Here is a 19298-nt window from a genome sequence, read left to right as displayed (position 1 = left end):
AGTTGCCTCCTTTGGGGAGGAAGTTATTATACGGATAAATCTTGTATTGGAAAGCTCTTTAATATTTACTGATGTAAATGTTCTCTTAAATTACTTACCTGCTCTTTGGAATGTAACACATGTTCAGCCTAAATGGATCCTTCGTACCCTTTTGGGTGCTTAAAGACTGATACTATGACACTGGAAGGATAAAAGCTACCCACTACTAGCCATCGGTGTGAGAATGAAGAAGAATCTCACACAGCCACCCAAAAAGAAAGAATTCCTCAACTTGGGGCTACCCAAAATTGGTTCCATGGGATTATCGGAACCTTTGTCTTCACAGCAGAACAATTGGGAGAGGCGAGAAACTGCAAATGTTCTGCAACAGTCTGTCGCATCACAATTGCTCTCAGGGCTGTGCCCCATGGAGGGCCATCTCCAGAGACAATGCCCCATGGCTGTAGAACTCCCTTGCCTTATGCCCTTGTCTAGTCCAAAGCCTCCTCTCAGGACTACTCAGCACTGGTTAGGCCTCATCTGGAGTACTGTGTCCAGTTCTGGGCACCACACTTTAAGACGGATGCAGACAACCTGGAGAGGGTTTGGAGGAGGGCAACAAAGATGATCAGGGGACTGGAAACAAAGCCCTGTGAAGAGAGACTGAAAGAACTGGGCATGTTTAGCCTTGAGAAGAGAAGACTGAGGGGAGACAGGAGAGCGCTCTTCAAGTCCTTGAAAGGTTGTCCCAGAGAGGAAGGCCAGGATCTCTTCTCCATCATCCCAGAGTGCAGGACACGGAATCATGGGCTCAAGTTACAGGCAGCCAGATTCCGGCTGAACATCAGGAAAAACGTCCTGACTGTTAGAGCAATACGACAATGGAGCCAATTCCCTAGGGAGGCGGTGGGCTCTCCCACACTGGAGGTGTTCAAGACGAGGCTGGACAGCCACCTGCCAGGGATGCTCTGACTTGGATTCCTGCATTGAGCAGGGGGTTGGACTCGATGGCCTTGTAGGCCCCTTCCAACCCTACTATTCTATGATTCTATGACTGTTCTAGGCACTGTTTAGGAATTCCAGGCACTATTAAGGACTTTCTTTCCCAACTCTCTAAAGAGTTGGCTTAATCTTTGTGTGTGTGTGTGTGTGTGTGTGTGTGTGCGTGCATGTATGTTTGAAATGAGATCTCACCTGGAATGGGCATCTGTGCTGCCTCGGAACCACTGGCTGAAATGGAAAAGAGAATGGTTAATCACCTGAATTACGTCTCAGTTGCATACTTAGTGGGCGGTGGTGTAGTGGAGACAGGGCATACAGGGACCCAGCACCAGCACCTTTTTAATTAGCTGGGACGCTGACATCATCTGCCACCCCTTCAGATGCCCCTGTTCCCTCTGAGCTTAGCTGCAATCCCCAAAGTAGCTAGGGGGGAAATGAATCTTCCCAGCAACAATCTATTGTTCCTTGTTGTAACGCAAAGGATTTGGGGGCTGCCTGGTCTTGAACGGGCAATTAAGACCCATCAACGGTACAAAACACCTGCTCTTGGTGGAGAGGAAAACTCCTAGAACTGGTTGGTTGATATGGATCAGTGAAGCTGCCTGCAATTTTTGGACTCTCCTTGGGGGCGTGGCTATGGAGACTGTCACGATGACCACCTGTGCTTCAAGGTTTACCACTCCACCACTGCTGGTTAAACTTTGTGTTTAACTTCCACAGGGATGATGGGAGTTGTAGTCCAACCTATCTAGAGGGCACCAGGTTGGGGGAAGGCTGGTTTACTCCTGGGGGCAGAAGCTGTCCAGCATCTGGGATAGATAGATGTCTTTCCTGGCCTTGCTACCTCACATCCATTAACTGGATAAGATCTCACCTGGAATGGGCATCAGTGCCACTTCAGAGCCACTGGCTGAGACAGAAAGGATAATGGTCCATTGTCTGAATTATGTCCCAGTTCCACTTACATCCGAATGGTGTAGTGGAGACAGGGTTCACAGGGCACTTTTTTTATTAGCTGGGACACTTGCCGTCACCTGCCACCCGTCTCAGACGCCCCTGCTCCTTCCGAGCTTAGCAGCAATCCTCACAGCTAGAACTGTTGGTTCACATGGATCAATACAGCTACCTGGATTTTAGGACTCTCCTTGGGTACATGGCTAGGGGGACTGTCATGATGGGTGCCTGCACTTCCAAATTTATAACTACACCAGTAGAGCGCAAGGGGAGAGCATCTGGGAATTTCCTGAAGACTCTAAATCCCGCTGCTATATTGCTTAGCACAAAAGGCGGGGGAGGGTGGCCCACTAGATGCTGTTGGACTACGATTCCCATCTGTCAAGGTTCCACTTATGACCTGGACTCCCTGTTTGTTGTTGTTGTTTATTCGTTCAGTTGCTTCCGACTCTTCGTGACTTCATGGACCAGCCCACGCCAGAGCTTCCTGCCTGCCGTCGCCACCCCCAGCTCCCCCAAGGTCGAGTCCGTCACCTCCGGAATGTAATCCATCCATCTTGCCCTGGGTCAGCCCCTCTTCCTTTGGCCTTCCACTTTCCCTAGCATCAGCATCTTCTCCAGGGTATCCTGTCAGCATCTTCTCCAGGGTATCCTCAGGACTCCCTGAGCAACTCCTTAAGGATCTCTTGCCTCCTTAAGAGTCCCACCTTCCTTTCTTTTAAACTTTCCCTTCCAAGTAACATGGGGTTTAGGCTGTAGGTGTGGGGTGACTGACACTCTAGACACAGGGTTTAACTACAACCGTTGACTAGTAGATTTAAAGCAAACAAATTATGACTACAGGAATTTACACAATAGAGCTGAGTGATGCAAAAGGCCTTAAAAGAAAATCAAAGTTGCAAGATAGAAGTTCCTTTACCCTTGTCAGGTTTCCTGATCCCCCCAGCGCACACGCTCAGGCAATCTGACACCGGACACCCAAATCAGTGAGATTTCCTTATTTCAGGGACTCCCACGGCAAAAGCTTAATGGTTACACTCTCCAGAAATCACAGAGCTGGTGGTCAGTAGCTATAGGCTCTATGCAGTTACAGAACCGTCCAAAGCTAAATACTACTACCGTGACTGCGATCCTCATCAATGTGGTTTCTCCGTTTCCATCTCCACGGTTCTGAACACAAGGGAAGGGACTCGGGATTCCTGGGTACCTAACCCAGGCAATCCTTTCATGGGGTTCAAACCTGGACATGGAATGGGAATGATTCCTGCAATGACCCCATCAGGCAATCAAGGGATAACTTCTTGAAAGGCCTAACCCCACACCCATAGAGAGTCCAACTGTAAATCTTTTGTTGATAACTCCAGGCTACATGGTCGAGGCCTATCAAGATCAGGGGAAGGGTAAACCCAGACACGCAAGGAGTTCACCGCCACCGCTTTCGCATGGGCGACTCCACACTGCATGCGTCCAGGCAGAGGAAAGTCCAAAAGTCGTAGATCAAAGCCAGCCTGCCAGTACGCTGAGCTAACGACAAACAGACACCCACAATCCACAGCAATGAGAGTTCAAGTCTATGAAAAGCCTCACAGTACTTTTCATGGCAAGTCCTTAACAATCCAAAGTTCCAGTCCATGTGCAGAGTGCTCCCAAAAGCCCAGACGATGATGGATCCAAACAGAGAAGGCTTCGGGCAATGAAAACAAGATGTTCCTGGCAAAGGCTCCTTGCCTTTGCATCAGCTTATAATTAATATCAATAATCAACAATGCCCATTTCATAGAAAGCGAACGGATGAAGCTCAGAGACCAGAGACCTGGCCAAGACTGGCACATGGATCCCAGAGGCACTCCGGGAAATGAAGGTAGCTCTGAAAGTTGGCACTTCACTTTGCAGCATGTCATGTTTAAATTGCAGCAACCAATTTAAAGACAATAATTTTAAAAAATATTAAAACATAAAATGAAAATCAAGAGGGGCAGGGAGCTTGGTGAGTCCAACAGAGGTATCCCTGGGCATAGCTCACAAGCACCATGCGGGAGACCTGAGGATTAACACAGTACCGGCGCACTTGCTGGCCCTAAGCCTGGATGCATCTGACATAGAGCAATACTCTGGTGCAAAAGCAATTAAGCCGCAGATGTGGTTGGGGCTGTCTGTTCCCTGGGGAACAGAACCGGCTTCACGTCCCCGTGCCCGAGTTCATCCTCAAGATCACTCAGTGCAGATTAGATACTTGACACTTGCTTATTGGCGTGCGGCGGAACAACCCTGGCCTGGACTGAAAGCCGGAAATGGCATTTGGGGGACTTCAAAACGGGACATTTGAAATCCCTAGACTGGATTTGGGGGTTGTGTGTGCTCTCCACTTCCCCAGGCGACAAGGGGGCACGGTGACTTGGGCTTGATTTCCTTCGGACTATATTTTTAAGGCGTCTTTTAAACTTTTGCTTGATTTACAAACATGCAAGCAAGAGCGTAAGACAAATGTTCTAAGAAATCCCAAATAAGGCGTCAGATCTAATTTCACATTAGATCCCCAGAAAAAAGCCCTGTACCCCACAAGTTGTCTTCAGCCAACTCTCTCTCTCTCTCTCTCTCTCACTCTCTCTCCCTCTCCCTCTCCCTCTCTCTCTCTCTCTCAATCTCTCTCTCTCTCTCTGGGACAAACTAGATCTGATGTCATTTCCTTAGTGCATTGAAATAGCAGGTGCTAGCGAGAAGTGGGGGGACTGATCCAGACCAGGACCACAGTGGGGGCAGAGGCTTAAAGCCTCCCTATGCCCTGCCAAGGTCCTGATCCAGACTGGACCCCCTCCTACACATGGTCTTTATGTCTAGCTTAGCCCTCTGCTTCTGTCTACCTGTCTGAACTTTGGACTTCCCCCTTCCCAGGAAATGGGGAGCAGGGTATTTCACTTTCTCTGAGCTGTCATGGGCATCCTGTTCAAAAATGGATTAATAGATTCCCACTAGATCCTAAGCTCGGGGTGGGCAACCTTTCTGAAGTCAAGGGCTGGCTGCATTCGCTTGGGTAGGAAGAGGTCAGAGGCTGTGCAGCAGTGCTGGGTGGGGCTAAAGCCCCAAATGAGCAGGACGCCCCTTTTCTCTCTCTCTCCTCCCTACCCCTTCTCTTCCACTTTCTTCCCTTCATTCTCTTTTTTGCTCATATACAAACTGCACACCCATCCATACTCTCTCTCTCTCTCACAAACGCGCACACCTATACACACCATTCTTCCACAATCTGTTCAGTCTCTCTCTCTCCCTCCCCCTCCTCTCTCTCTCTCTCTCTCTCTCTCTCTCTCTCTCCCTGTCCTTTCTCTCTCTGTCCCCCCCCCTCTCACCCCCCCCACTCTTGAGACTGACAGGCAGGCTGTCAGGTACATGTGCAGTTTGGGAGGCCAAAAGAGCACAGTGGCCACAGCATTGTTCCAAGGGACGCTTAAGCTACCGTGCCCTGTGGTTGGCTCTTTCACACACATGACTGCCCGCGGGTCGATATCCAATCACACCCGCCTTGCAGCAGTGGTTCCATCACTCCTTGCAGCAGTGGTTCCATTCCATCCAGCGGCAAAGTCTGTAATCACTGCGACAACAAAGGAGAGTTGCTCAGGGGCTATCAGGAGCCAGGCCCAGGCCATGGACCACAAGTTACCCACCCCTATATTCTAAGCATTATCTCCCATCAGCCAAATATTCTGGGCTAGTAACTATGAACAACATCAGCGGCCTTCCTCTGAGTGCCTCCTCCGAGGGAGGCTCGGAAGGTGGCAACACGGGAGAGGTCTTTTCAGTGGTGGCCCCCTGATTGTGGAATGTTCTCCCTGCCTGGCACCAACACCATCGTCTTTTCGGCGCCGGGTTAAGACTGTCCTTTGCTCCCACGCATTTGACAGCATATGATGGGGCAATTAAATCATTTGTTTCTATCAGGTCCAGTATCTCACTGTAACTGTTTTCATTGTTTTAAATTGTTTTTAAATTCTGTACGTAAGAGATTTTACATTATGTTTTAATTATCTTGTATTGTGATGTGTATTTTTGGTGAACCGCTCAGAGAGCTTCGGCTATTGAGTGGCATAGAAAATGAAAGAAATGAAATGAAATTTGCCTCACAAAGGAATGATCAGTCAGCAGTGTGACACAATATGCTGGATGAGACATCAAGCTTAATTCTTCCTGTTCTTGTTTAAGTTCTTATGGACTGGTGACCCAATCCAATGTATTGCAAACTTGGCTCCTTCACCCAGTCATTCCAACCTGGTCCATTTGCTAATTTAAATTAGGGATGTTGGAGAAATCTGTAATGGAAGCAAATGAGTTCAGATTTCTATGAATCCAACCCATGGATTTTGCAGTGGGCCGGCTTTTCCTGAGTTGAACAGATTCTGCCAACTTGTGAACGGTATTTTTACTTTCAGATTATGTCGCAGAAAAATACATAAAATAAAAAACATTCCCCCCATAGGCTAAAGCATGAAAATGCTTTTATTTTGAGGGGATTTGTGCATTTGGGGGGATTTGCGCATTTTTGCAAGTGCGAATTTCCACAAATGCGGATTTGCGCAAATCCGCATTTGCGCAAATCCAGGAAATCGGTGGGGGGGGACTGATTCAGCCAATGAGCAGGCAACAGAACAAAAGGCACCTGACAATCCACAAAATGGTGACAGAACAGATTTCACAAATCGTGCATCCCTAGTTTCAATGAAAGAAAACGCCCAAGGTGGCTGGCAATGCAGTATCAAAACATATTACAATGTAACATTAGGAAATCATATGATATGAGTTATACTATCAACCATAGGTAGAGCAGCTGCTTTGCATGGAGAAGGTCCCAGGCTCGATCCCCGGCATCTCCAGGTAGGGCTGGAAAGCTTCCTGCCTGAAACCCTGGAGAACTGCTGCTGCCAGTCAGTGCTGGCAGTACTGGGCTAGATGGACCCAGGGTCTGACTCGGGATAAGGCAGCTTCCTATGTTCCTGTTCCTAAGGATTGGCTGAGCACCAAAGCCAAGATCTCTGCTCTCACGGCCATCAGGATAAGTCGAGAGGCTGGAAAGGTTGGCCATATTCAGGTGCATTTCTTCCTGCTCTTGCAGGAAGATTTAAGTTGCCCTTCTAGCCATTTGTGATCCAGGTTGTTAAATGCATGGAGGTGGACCAGCTCCAAATATTCTCAGGACGGGCCGTGGCTCAGTGGTGGAGCACCTGCCTTGCGTACAGAGGGTCACAGGTTCAGTCCTCTGCACCTGCAGGTAGGGCTAGGGAAGAATCCTGCCTGAAACCCCGGAGAGCCATGGCTGCCAGTCAGTATCGACAGGACTGGGCTAGATGGACCAAGCGTCTGATTCGGTCTAAGGCAGCTTCCAATGTTCCTGTGTGTGTATAAATTTTAGACACCCCCCCCAACACAATTTTTGTGTTTTTTTAAATGAGTGTAAAAATATCAAGGCAGATTAAAAACAAGGCACACCCGCATAAAATGTCATTCTCTGTTAGAGAAGACCAAGTACAGTCTTCTAGCTTGATAGGCCCCAAAAGGAAGGATTTTAGCAGGTGGCGGAAGATGGGCAAAGAGGAGGCAAGACAAGGCTTTCTAGGCAGGGAACCCGCATGTACAGAGGTCGTCTATCTGAGTACCAGGTACTGGGGGGAAACAGCAGCAAAAGAGGGCTATTACCTCCATGCTCTGCTCATCGGCTTGTGGGAAACAGGACGCTCAACTAGACGTCTCTCTGATCTGATCCAGCACGGCTCTTCTTATGAAATTGTAAATGGCCATTTCTCTATCGTATTCACACTGTAAAAAACACCCCGCAACTTATGGTGGTAGCCAGCAACGCTGATTCCTCATGTCATCTGCGAAAGCGCTCATAAAGCAGTTCTGGAGGTTACAAGGGAATGACATCCTGCAGACATACCTTTCTGAAGCCACTTCCTGTTTCTATTTGTTTTATACAGCCCCATTCGTGCCCAGGTCTCTGCCTCGTGGCGCATACAATCTAAAGGTTGTCAGAAGGGAGGACTACAGCAGAGTAGTAAAAGGGTGTCGCATTCCTTCTGGAAGACTCCTCTTCCGAGGATGACCTGGAGACCCCCGAGCTGACCATCACGGAGGAGCTGCCTGTCCTGGCGGACCTTGAGGCAGATCAGGGGGTTCCTGAGCCCTTGGGAGAGATGGCTGTCACACCTTCCCCTCAAGACCCCCTTAGCCCGCTCTCAGACCCGGAGGCAGACCCTGAGTGGCTACCAACCCCAGGGAGGCCAGATGCCTAAAGGTGCAGGCTCAGCCAGCTCCCAGAGGCAGGAGTGCTCACCTGGACTCCTCGTGAGTAAAGGCATACTCGTGAGAAAGGCTCTACTCATGAGTAGACCATGCCTCATGCGGCATCGATGGCCTGCAGTTGTGCTCTGGGTGAGGCTCCAGCTTAAAAGCCTTCTGTTCTAGGCACACAGCGTTGGAACAACGTCTCTGCACCTGCTTTCAGATGCCTCTTGTTTCACCTGGCACGTTTGCTCTTCTCTGGACCCCCCTGTGTTGGAGCGCTGGACTGCGTACTGATCTTGCCTTTGGGACAGGCCATGGCTAAATCCTTGGAGCCCCGTCCCTATGCCACCGTGAGCAGGACAGGGGGAGAGAGAGTGACACACACAGCGGAAGCCAATGGTGGTCACAAGCACTCTTGTGCCTTGGGGCTTGGTTAAAATATCTGGGATCTGACCAGCACTGAGGACAGAGGCTGACTGACCTGCTGGCTGAAAATGGGTGAGCCCCCTGAGACAGTCTCCCCACAATGTTCCATTGGGTGGCCACATTCCCTACCAAATGAGGCGTTCACCTGTTGGGAAAAGGTAGAGCAGCGGACCCAGCGCTGGCAGGATCAACAGGGCAGGTGGTACCGAGAGTCCAGGCCTCGGGTCTCGCTTCCTGTGCCCTGGACAGGAACCAATGTTCATTTCTGCTTCTCGCAGGGCTCCGCGGAAGATCTTCCAACAGCCTCCCAAGGAAATAACGGCAAAGCCACGCCTGAGAAGTAAGGGGAAGGAGGCACATGAACAAACTTTGTCACGACACCAGATAATAATATGGGCAATTCCAAGTCAGCATTGTGTGTTTGTATTACTCCTGCATCGTACCAGAACCCAGTGTGGTCATCCCACAATGCTGAGTGGCGGGGGATTGAGGATGGACAAAAATAAGTCCTTCTTCACGCAGCGCGTAGTTAAGCTATGGAATTGGCTACCACAAGATGGTGCGATGGCCACCCACTTGGGAGGCTTTCAAAGGGGATTAGACAAATTCACAGAGGAGAAGGCTATCAATGGCTGCTAGTCCTGATGGCTCTATGCTAACTCCAGGATCACAGGCAGTGAGCCTCTGTACACCAGTTGCTGGGGAACATGGGCGGGAGGGTGCTGTTGCGTTCGTGTCCTGCCTGTGGGCTTCCCAGTGGTATAATGGTAAACTCTGTAGTGCAGTTACTCATCATGACAATGAGGGATTGTCATGATGTAACCCCCCAAAGGAGAGTCTGATATTGCAGGCGGCTCTGTTGATCCATATCAACAAACCCGTTCTAGCAGTTTAATCTCTGCCAGGAGCAGGTCTCTTGTAAAACAAATGGTTCTAGATTGCTCATTCAAAGCCAAGCAACCCCCAAATACTCTGCATTACAATAGGAACAATATATTGTTGCTGGGGAAATCCATTCCCCCACCCCACCCCACCCGGTGCGGATTGCGGCTAAGCTCAGAGGAACCGGGAAGTCTGAGGGGGGTGACAGGTGACGTCGGTGTCCCAGCTAATAAAAAATGTCCTGGCTCTTCAATCATGCAAGTCTTGCCTCATAGAATAGCAGGGTTAGAAGAATAGAATAGCAGTGGTTGGCCACTGTGCCTCATAGAATAGCAGTGGTTGGCCACTGTGGGAAGAGAATGCTGGACCTTTAGGGTTTTGGTCTGATCCAGCACGGCTCTACTTAGGTTCCCAGCACTGGAAATGGGGGGAATGATACTTCTTGCAGAAGATGCATATGGCTCTCACAACTACCAGCCATTGATAGACCAATCCTCCATGAATTGGTTTATTCCCCTTTCAAAGGTTAAATTGATTTTGCACTGTGTGAAGACAGACATCCTTTATTTTGTCTGTCCTGAACGTACCACCCATTATTTTCATTGGATGATCCTAAGTTCTCCCTATCTCCTTTCCTCACACCATGCATTACTTTATACACCTTTATCATATCCCTCCTTACTCACCTTGTTTTTTCCTAAGCTAAAAAGTGCCAGATGTTGTAACCTTTCCTTGATCATTTCGGCTGTCCTTTTCTGCACCTTTTCCACCTCGACAATGTCCTTCTTGAGGTGTGGTGACCAGAACTGTAGACAGTATTCCAGGTGTGGTAGCTCCTGAGATTCTTATCAAGGCATTAGGACGTTGGCTCTCTTATTTTCGATTCCTTTCCTAATTATGCCTGGCGTGATAATTATTTATCCTACCCTAATTATTTCCTGCCACACACTGGGTCAGCGTTTTCAGTAAGCTGTCCACCAGAACCCCAAGATCCCTTTCCTGTTTATTCACCGCTAGTTCAGATCCCATCAGTATATACGTGAAGCTAGGATTTTTTGCTCCAATGTGTATCACTTTACACTTCCTTACATTTAGGAACATCTGCCATCTTAAGGCCCATTCTCCCAGTCTGGAGAGATTTGTCTGGAGCTCCCTGCTGTTCTAACAGCCCTAAATAACTTGCTGTTGTGAGCAAATGTGGCCACCTCACAGTTCAGCCTTCACTCCAGATAATTTATGAACATGTTTTAAAAAGCACTAGCCCCCAAACCCATCCTTGGGGGACTCTGCTGTCCAGAATGTGCCGCCTACTCAGGCAGTGACGCAGCCAGGTAATGTTACACCCTGGACTTAAAACGGGGGCTTTAGATGACCATATGTATTACTTCTCTTTTCCTCCCCGCACTGCCGTTCCATGCTTCACAACAGCTTCTACATTCCTGATACGCTACAGCAAAAAACCAAATCAAACTACAAACCTGTTTGCCAACCCTGATTCAAAAAGAAACGAAATACTCGGGGCACGTGCAGCTTCCCATCTGAAACTCACTTAAATCATAGCACCGTCATGATTACAAGAATAAAATGGAGCTTACTTCTCCTGCCCTGATGCTGAACACATTTACTTGGAAAGAAGTACCATTTTGTTGTTAAAAACCCAAACTGCATCAGATGGGCCTTCGATCTGCTCTTCTTTTTCCTCTTCCCTCCCCATCCCTTTTTCCTTGTGTCTTGTGTCGTTTTTAGGTTCTAAGACTATGGGCAGGGAATGTCTTGTTTTACTGATTGCTTTACTGACTATGTAAGCCACTCCGGGAGAATTTTTGATGGAGGAGTGTATTTACTTATTAAAGTAAATACACACCTTTTAATAAGTAAATACACTCTTAACAAGCTTTCTGATCTCGGAAGCTAAGCAGGGTCAGCCCTGGTTAGTACTTGGATGGGAGACCGCCTAGGAATCAGGTTTCCTGCATTGAGCAGGGGGTTGGACTGGATGGTCTTGTAGGCCCCTTCTGACCCTATGATTCTATGATTTCCCTAACCTTGGGACCATCCAGATGTTTTGGATTCCCAGTCCTATCAGCCCCTCAGCATGGCCAATGGTAAGGGATAGTGCTCTTAACCTTGGGGTCCCCTGGAACCCAGCCTGAACGCAACTCCTTTGGCGAACATGCCAGCATTAGGCCCCAAAGTCTTCCCCCACTCTCGCTGCTAGGTTCTGCATGGCAGCAGACAAACGGCATCGTTATACCTGGGGATGAAAAATAATCTAGTCCATAAGTTTGTGTGCTTGAATACACCATTCATCTGTTTTGGTGCACAGCTCCTCTGCGAATAATGTCGCCTTTTGTCCCAACGGGCCAGTTTGCCTTCCTCTCCCCTGCCGTTCGCTGAGAAAAATGGGATGATGGCAGATGAGATGGTTTCTCGAGCCAACGACATGTACCTGTCCAGGCTGCAGGAAGATGTGCTGCGTGGCTCAGGTTGTCCCCTCCCCTCCCCTCTCTCCAGCGATCGATCGCAGCTATTTGGAGAGCAAGGAGCTCCACCCTTCCTCATCGCTCTTGCTGCAAGTGGATGGAAGGCTGAAGCATCACCTAGCAAAGACTCCTGATTTTAGAGATGATTGACCTTCTTCCTGTTTTGAAATCTGATCTCCTGACCCATATATATGTGTCCTGCTTGTGGGTTCCCCTGGTCAGCAGCTGTGTGAACAGAATGCTCACACTAGGTGGAACTTTGGTCTGATCCAGCATGGCTCTTCTTATGTTCTTAAGACCGTTGGTTGGATTTTGCCTGGGAGCTCAGGTTTAGTAAAAAGAGCAATATGGATTAACTCAGGCTGAGCAAAATGTCTTGATCCTTCATAGGCAAACCACATCGAAGAGATATTTGTCAGCATTTACAGAGCAGGATAACATTTCGGTCTGCTGTCCGCCTTAAAGGAAAACAATTAGAAGCATCCTGAATCAGAGCAGAATAAAATTATGCCAAATCCCAAATTTGGCAGGATTACCAAAATTGGAGTTCGATTTATTTATTTTTGGATTGCTTTGAAAATCAACATGGAGGGGTAGTGTTTTTAAAATATTTGCTGTTTTTAAATGGTTTTATGGGATAATGCTTTTGAAAATATTTACTGAGATAGAGACAGGTTCCGTATCAGGGTTTGCTGGGGGTCTGCAAATCAGCAGGGCCAGTTAGAGCCCAGAGGTGGGGAGGGAGGGAGTCGCCTGTCCATTGGGGAGAGGGTGGAGAATTGGGACTTGGTCTGGCAGGCCCTTCTCATGAGGAAATGAGCAGGGGAGACTGCAGAGCAGGCCCCAGGGCTGCAGCAGACCCATTTTTGGTAGGGGACCAAACTGCCCCCTACGAGCTCTCTGTGGGCTGGACGACATCAGCAGACCGACTTTTCTTCCCGTGTGCTGCGACACTGAATTATCTCACGGGGGAGAAAGGGACTCAGCCGGGGCTGGGAGGAGTGGCGGGCTGGATCCCCTGCCTCTCTCATCCCCACCGTTAGATCCAGCAGGAGACTCCTCGGGAGGGGAGGCTTGGAGTCCAACCCCACCCCCTGCAGGAACCCAAAGAGGAGCCATGGGCCAGATGTGGGATCTCTGCACACCAGATCAGACCAGAGGTTCCGCATCCCTACTTCATAGGGCCAGGTGGAATGGCATTGGTTTTCTGGGTCAGATGCTGCATCAGCTGATGGTGACGTCAGCGCTGCTCAGCTCTTTGGCAGACACGCCTCCTCCCCTTATCCGTGCCCTTCCTGGCTTGTTATAGATGGCCAGGCAGAGCTGTTCAGGTTGGTCCAAGGTGTTATTTATTAATTTATTTATTTCCACACCACCCGATAGCTAAATCTCTCTGGGCAGTTCACGGAAATCAAGAGTTCTATAGAAGTCATTTTTTGATCCCTTGGCCCTAAATAATTGCAAGTCAATTCCCAATCGACCTTTGGGGGCAGTGGGGGTGGGGGGACACAGATCCTGTTATAGCTCCAGGGACATCTGGATGAAACTGCCCAGATTCTTGGGGTAGTTTGGCTTCTGATCCGGTTTTGGAATGCTGTCACCTTGGTTCCCACTAGGAGAGAGTGAACCCGTTTATCCTCTTGGACCTCTCAGCAGCGTTTGGTACCATCGAAAGCATGGGATCCTTCTGGATCACCTGGCTGGGTCGGGAGTAAGAGAGAGACCGCTCATTGCTGCATCAGTCAAGTGATATGGATTAGGGGGTGGAGATTTCCAGATCCAACGGAGACGTCTCGCGGGCCAGTCTTGTCGTCCGGTGGCACGTACTTGCAGGGGTGGCAATCAGCAGAATTGAACATTCATGCCTTCCTCGCAGTGGCGCAGGGACAGAGCTCCAGGGAAGGAATTAGCCAGGGTCAGTACCAAAGGCAAGGTCAGCGGGCAGTTCAAACAGAGGGTGATCCAGAGGAGAGCTAAGTTTGCAAGGAAATTAGCAGCAGAAAGCTGGTGCAGAGTTGTTTCAGCGCTCTGTGCCTAGAAATGAAGGCTTGAAACCCTGCACCTGCAGCGTCCAACCCGCCATCAATGGTACCTGAGGACTGGTCTATGCATGAGCTTTGCTCACGAGTACACCTTTGCTCATGAGGAATCCTTATTCCTCAGGCCGGCACTTCTGTGGCCAGCAGCCAGGTCCTTGGGGCTAGGTGTCTGTCTCCGAGTCCAGCTGATCTGCCCCGAGTCTCTTGACACAGTTCCACCCTGTTTTAACTGTTTTATTGCTTTAGAGTTTTAATTGGTATGAGTTTGTTTCATGGTTGAATCTGCTTTTAGCTGTTTACATTATTTATTGTTGTATATTACTTAAATTAATTTTATCTGTATGCCGCCCTGAGATCTTAATGATATAGGGTGGGATACAAATGTTTAAAATAAAATAAGTAAAAAAATAAAAAAATAAAAAATTGATGGAGGTAGATGTTTGGCTCCTAAGAGGAGTCCTCCACAGGGGGCATGGCAATTAAAGCTTTTTCTGGACTACACTATTTCAAACTGCAGATGGGGGTTGCATGTTGAATGATCCATACCAAAGGGTAGCGTGGGGGTTGGGGCTCCCATCACTCACCCAAATCAGAGAGAATGCTTGAGCCTATCTTCCTCCTAATTATTATTATTTTTAATCAGCAGGAAGTTGTGTTGTTGTATTTTTTAAATAGGGGAGCACTAAACCGTACAACTCCCCCCCCTTCCCGGAACGTGAAGTGGTATAGTCCAGGAGAAGCTTTGCCACTTGGTTGTTCATTCTATAAACTGGCATGAAATTGCAGCATGGGAGATTTGCCTGGCTCTGGGGCACTTGCCACATAGAAGAAGATGTAACAATATGCAGTGGCGCATGCATGCGCAGGGTGGCCTAAAACCATCCTCAGCCCATGGTCATCTCTAAGCTCATTGTGTGGCAAAACAGCCCTTGGATATATGAACACATAAAGCTCCCTTCTACGTTGGCTCATCTACCCCACATTATAGTCCACTCCCCAGGGGCCTTTCCTAGCAATGCTATCTGAAATATTTTTAACTGGCAATGCTTGGGACTGAACTTGCGTGCAAGGCATGTGCTCTATGCAGCCTCAGTCGGTCCATCTGTATAATGGGAAGTTTACAAACGTTCTTCCACAGAGCCGTTGGGGGATGACTGAGAATGTGAACGCCAGAGCACACACATTGTGTACGTAGTTACTACATTTGCGTCATATTTTAATCGAAAAGGTGATTTGGCTGAAGCGCAGCATTCAATATTGGCAGCTCTATAGTCATCCCAACCTCCATGGGATTGAATGATGATTCTCAGAGTGGAAAACATATAGAATTGGAAGCTAGGGATGCTGGAGAAATCTGCAATGGATTCAAATGAGTTCAGATTTCTAAGAATCCAATGTGTGGATTCCACAGTGGACCAGCTTTTTCTGAGTCATGCAGATTCCGTGGACCAGTTTTTCACTTTTGAGGGGATTTGTGCTAATTCTCATTAGCACTAATTCACATTATCTAATGTGCATTTGTGCACGTGCGCATTAGCGCTAATGCGAAGTAGCGCAAGTCAATGAAAATTCTGGTATAAAAAAAGCCCATTCCATCAATGAGCAGATGACAGAACAAAAGACACCTGACAATCTGCGAAACACAGATGGAAAGGATTTAACAAAATTTGTACATCCCAAGCTAGAAGGAACCACAAAGGCCATTTAGTCCAACCTCCAGCCAGTGAAGGAAATCCACTACTACGCCACCCCTGATAAGTAGCCATCCAGCCCTCCCGATTAAAAAACTCTTAACAAAGGAGAGTCCAACAACTTCCGAGGAAGTGAAATGTCACTGCCAAACAGCTCATACCATCAGGACACCCTAATGTTAACTCAAAAACCTTATTTTTCTTGTAATTTGGACCCACTGGTTCCAGTCCTACCACTGGAGCAACAAAGAACAAATTTGTTCTGCCATCCATGTGACAGTCCTTCAAATACTTGAAGATTTCCTCTTAACCATCTCTTGTCCAGGCTAAATACATCCGACTCCATCAACCTTTCTTCTGAGAGCTTGGTCTCTGAGGACCCATGCCATCTTTGTCGCCCTCCTCTGGACACATTCATCTTGCTGAGCCTCGGAGGGTGTACCTCTATTAAATCCAGTGCATGCCCCTTTAAAATACCTGGAAACCCAATCTGGATGCTGATTCCAAGTATTTGAAAGGGACCCCTGCCAAACTTCGTACTTGGGTATCCAGTACTGATGATGAAGTGGGGATCGGCTCTCTGTGATGTTCTGAAAATGTGGGACAAATATTCCTTTAAGACACATCGAGTGGGGTCCATCTTATTACACATCGTTTTCCCAGTGATCCACAAAGAAAGCTTTTGTCTTAGGAAGATCCATCGATAGACTTTCAAATCCTTCACTTTACAGTTCATTCACAATGATTACCTTTTTAAAATAAGTGGTTTTAGAAGGGGGAAACATTATTTCATAGCACAAGAAACTGAAAAGCAACCATCGGTGTTTTAACATTACATGTGAGTTTAATTTTTTTTCTAATTTTTCCACTCTGAAATACTCAAGTAGTAATAGTTGTTATCATCAATCTGCTCATAAAGCATCCAGAGCTGTTAATTTCCCTTACTATCTTCTCAAAGTTGCTGTTTCTACTGCTGCTGGAAATGCCAAGGGAAACAAGAGTTGTAAAGATCACATACCTGATTGCTATTCTGTTTTCCACTTTCTAAAGAATGCTGGGATTACATTCCAGAATTTAATCTTTGGAGATGAAGGGGTAGGTAAAAAGTAATTCATGAAAAAAATGATTTTAAAAAAGTAATAACTGGGGCGAAACTTTCTTGATGCCAAAACTTTTCTTTTCTTTTTTCTTCTCTTGCAAATGATGAAGTGGCTTGGAGAGAAAAAGTCGCTCATCCATCAATCGTGTGGTTCCAGTCGGTCATTGCGGTAACCTTGTGGAAATATATGTATGCAGTCAATGGAACAGGAGCACAAGGTTTAAAATTTTATTGCATGGCAATCGACGTTTTTACAGTAGCTGTCTTCATTTGGATCAAAAAATTATCCCCATTAGCAGAGAGGTAGAGGGGGAAAATATCCCAGCAGGGACACCTTTAAAGATACATAGTGCCCTAGAGAATGGGTCAGGTTTCCAGAGAGAGCCAAAGAAATGCAAGAGGTGTTTGTTCCAAGCTGCTGATAGAAAGCGGAGCCTAGTTTAGTAACTCTCATGAGAAGAGGTGTCTTTTTCTTTCTTTTTCCTTTCCTTTCGGTTTGTGTGTGTATGTGTGTTAGCAGAGGCGTTTCATTCCCCTTTAAGAAAAAAAAATGCCTAAATTGGGAGGAGGTCAGTAATGATTATTTGGCCACAACTATTGTGTCTGAAGGCCTTTAGGTATTCAGTGGTTCCAACATGCTTGCAGAGAGAAAGGGGATGCCTTGGTTTGGCTTTGCCCTGCAGCAGGTCAGAGGAGGGAGGGGAAGTGGCTAGATTTGGAGATTGTCAGGGAATTTAGAACCCTGCATGGCCACTGTTTCATTATGCAATGAGTGATTAATAGCCACATCACCCCAAAAGGGGGGGAAAAAACCCATCCCCCCAAAAAGGAGGAAAAAAGAGGACACTGGTTTGCATAAAACTTGCAAATGGTGATGTGTAAGTCTAAATGCACATTTTCAAACAACAACTAGAACTTAAATAGAAATACAACACATCACACCAGAGTGGGCAAGGCTGCGACCAGGTGAGCTGTGTGCCTTGTTCAGTCTGCTCTCCAGGAGCTGCTAACTGTGGATGGGCAACTTCAAGGCCCATCTGCCTGCTCTCCTTTATTAGGGTTATCTTTAAACCAGACTTCGACCAGACACCCTTCAAACAAGGCAGGGGTGAAGAACCATAGGCCCGGGGGCCAACTCTGGCCCTCCAAGTTTCCGCAGATGGCCACGCCCCTTTCCCCAGATGGCCACGCCTCCTTTCCCAGGCCCCAGCCACCAATCATGTGGTGCTTTCCTGCCTTTTGTGCAGTTTCTCTCCCACTTGAAAAGCTCGAGTTTCCTCTCCTAAGGCTTCGTCACTGGCAGTAAGCGCTTTAAGATAAAATCGGCTACTATTTTCGGTGTGTTGCTGTCGTGGACATGTCCTGGAAGACTTTTGTATATCGAGGAGATAGTGTGACATGCTACAGCTGCTTCTTTTATGCCTGAAACTCCTGTGAGACCTTAAAAATCAAGTCTCTTAGGCCTCTTTAAGAGCCTTCTAGCCTCTTGGCCTGACTCCTGCTTTTTCTCACCCGCTAGGATAGTATGGCCTCGGAAGGCAGGGAGGGTCTCTTTGGCTGGAGTCCACCTGCTAACTTAACTGAAGCTGAAAAAATGCCTAAGACATCACAAGATCATCCCAGCTGGGGTAATTGAGTAGGGAGCTGTGGAAGGCACCACGTGGCCACGGGAGGTTTTGGGTAGATAAGAGCGTCACCCAGTTGGAGTTTCGGCGCAGACCGGGACAGGGGAGGAGCTGTGCTCCAGACAGCAGAATGGAGGAATAAGGTATTTTGCCTAGTTTTGCTTTATAACATCATATATATTATATGACACCTGGTGTTGAATGGGGTACGGCTACCCTTGAAAGACCAGGTCCGCAGCCTGGGGGTCATTTTGGACTCCCAGTTGTCCATGGAGGCTCAGGTGTCAGCTGTGCGCCGGACAGCGCTGTGTCAACTCCATCTGATACCGCGGCTGCGCCCCTTCCTTCCGGACCTTCTGCTCCCATTGGTAGTACATGCCCTGGTCTCCTCTCGTTTAGACTACTGTAATGCGCTCTACGTGGGGTTACCCTTGAAGACGGTTCGGAAGCTGCAGCTGGTACAGAACGTGGCGGCTCGCCTGATTAAAGGCAGCCGCCAGCGAGATCACATCAGTGCTGAAGGAGTTGCACTGGTTACCAGTTGTTTTCCGGGCCAAATTCAAGGTGTTGGTTTTGACCTTTAAAACCCTATATGGTTCTGGCCCAGCCTATCTTAAGGAGCGCCTCCAGCAGCACCAGACAGGCCGCTTAACAAGATCAGCCTCGGATGGCCTTCTCTCTGTCCCATCAGCCAGGACAGCTAGGCTGGTGGGGACGAGGAAGAGGGCCTTTTCTGTGGTGGCCCCCACTCTGTGGTACTCCCTCCCTAGTAGTGGGTTAGGGTATTTTAGAAAATGTTTTTATTGTAGAATTTTATTGTTTTAAACTGTTTTATTGTATGTTGTACA

The 19298-nt window shown here is 47.9% G+C and overlaps 1 protein-coding gene across 1 annotated transcript in view; it reads right to left on the bottom strand.

The window, feature by feature from the left end:
• SSC4D (scavenger receptor cysteine rich family member with 4 domains) overlaps positions 1 to 8894 on the bottom strand; it is a 31758-nt gene extending 22864 nt beyond the window's left edge. Inside the window, exons 1-2 of the mRNA XM_084822481.1 lie at positions 8777 to 8894; positions 1174 to 1209 (exon numbers count right to left, since the gene is read on the bottom strand). Coding sequence (XP_084678607.1) covers positions 1174 to 1209; positions 8777 to 8894 — 154 coding nt within the window. The remainder of the gene's footprint in view (positions 1 to 1173; positions 1210 to 8776) is intronic.
• Between the last annotated feature and the right edge of the window lie 10404 nt (positions 8895 to 19298).

Source organism: Heloderma suspectum, chromosome 16, assembly GCF_057233095.1.
Source record: "Heloderma suspectum isolate Gila_16-S chromosome 16, 16-S_ref, whole genome shotgun sequence".
Classification (NCBI taxonomy): Eukaryota; Metazoa; Chordata; class Lepidosauria; order Squamata; family Helodermatidae; genus Heloderma; species Heloderma suspectum.
Note: the sequence above shows the minus strand (reverse complement) of the source record. Positions and strands in the feature narration are given on the sequence as shown.